Genomic DNA, 285 nt, shown 5'->3' with positions numbered 1-285 from the left:
TGCTGGCTGATTCGGTTAAACGGTGCGTGGCTGCCGCTGCCGCTGCCGGGCTTGCTGCTGCGTGAGGACAGTTGCTGCCGCTGCTTTTGGTGCTTCTGCTTCTGCCGATGCTGCTGCTTGTGCTGCTGCTGCTGCTGCAGCGCCGGCGGGCGTTTCAAGAAGACACGGCGAACGCAGCAGCAGCACGACTGCAGGAAGCTGCTGCTGGGGCCCCACAGCTGACTTTTGCAGATCTGGAGTTGCTGCTGCGACAGCAGCTGAACTGCACAGCTGCAGAGTTCAGCG

The 285-nt window shown here is 62.5% G+C and overlaps 1 protein-coding gene across 1 annotated transcript in view; it reads left to right on the top strand.

Annotated features, from left to right (window-relative positions):
* The window catches only part of ETH_00040675 (uncharacterized protein), a gene marked incomplete at both ends in the record, with an annotated part of 2,060 nt that overhangs the window by 183 nt on the left and 1,592 nt on the right, over positions 1-285 (top strand). The window contains one exon of the mRNA XM_013374455.1: positions 141-285. Coding sequence (XP_013229909.1) covers positions 141-285 — 145 coding nt within the window. The remainder of the gene's footprint in view (positions 1-140) is intronic.

The sequence above is a fragment of the Eimeria tenella genome, genomic scaffold (assembly GCF_000499545.2).
Source record: "Eimeria tenella Houghton genomic scaffold, Eth_scaff2055, whole genome shotgun sequence".
NCBI lineage: Eukaryota > Apicomplexa > Conoidasida > Eucoccidiorida > Eimeriidae > Eimeria > Eimeria tenella.
This window is presented reverse-complemented; position numbering and strand designations above follow the sequence as displayed.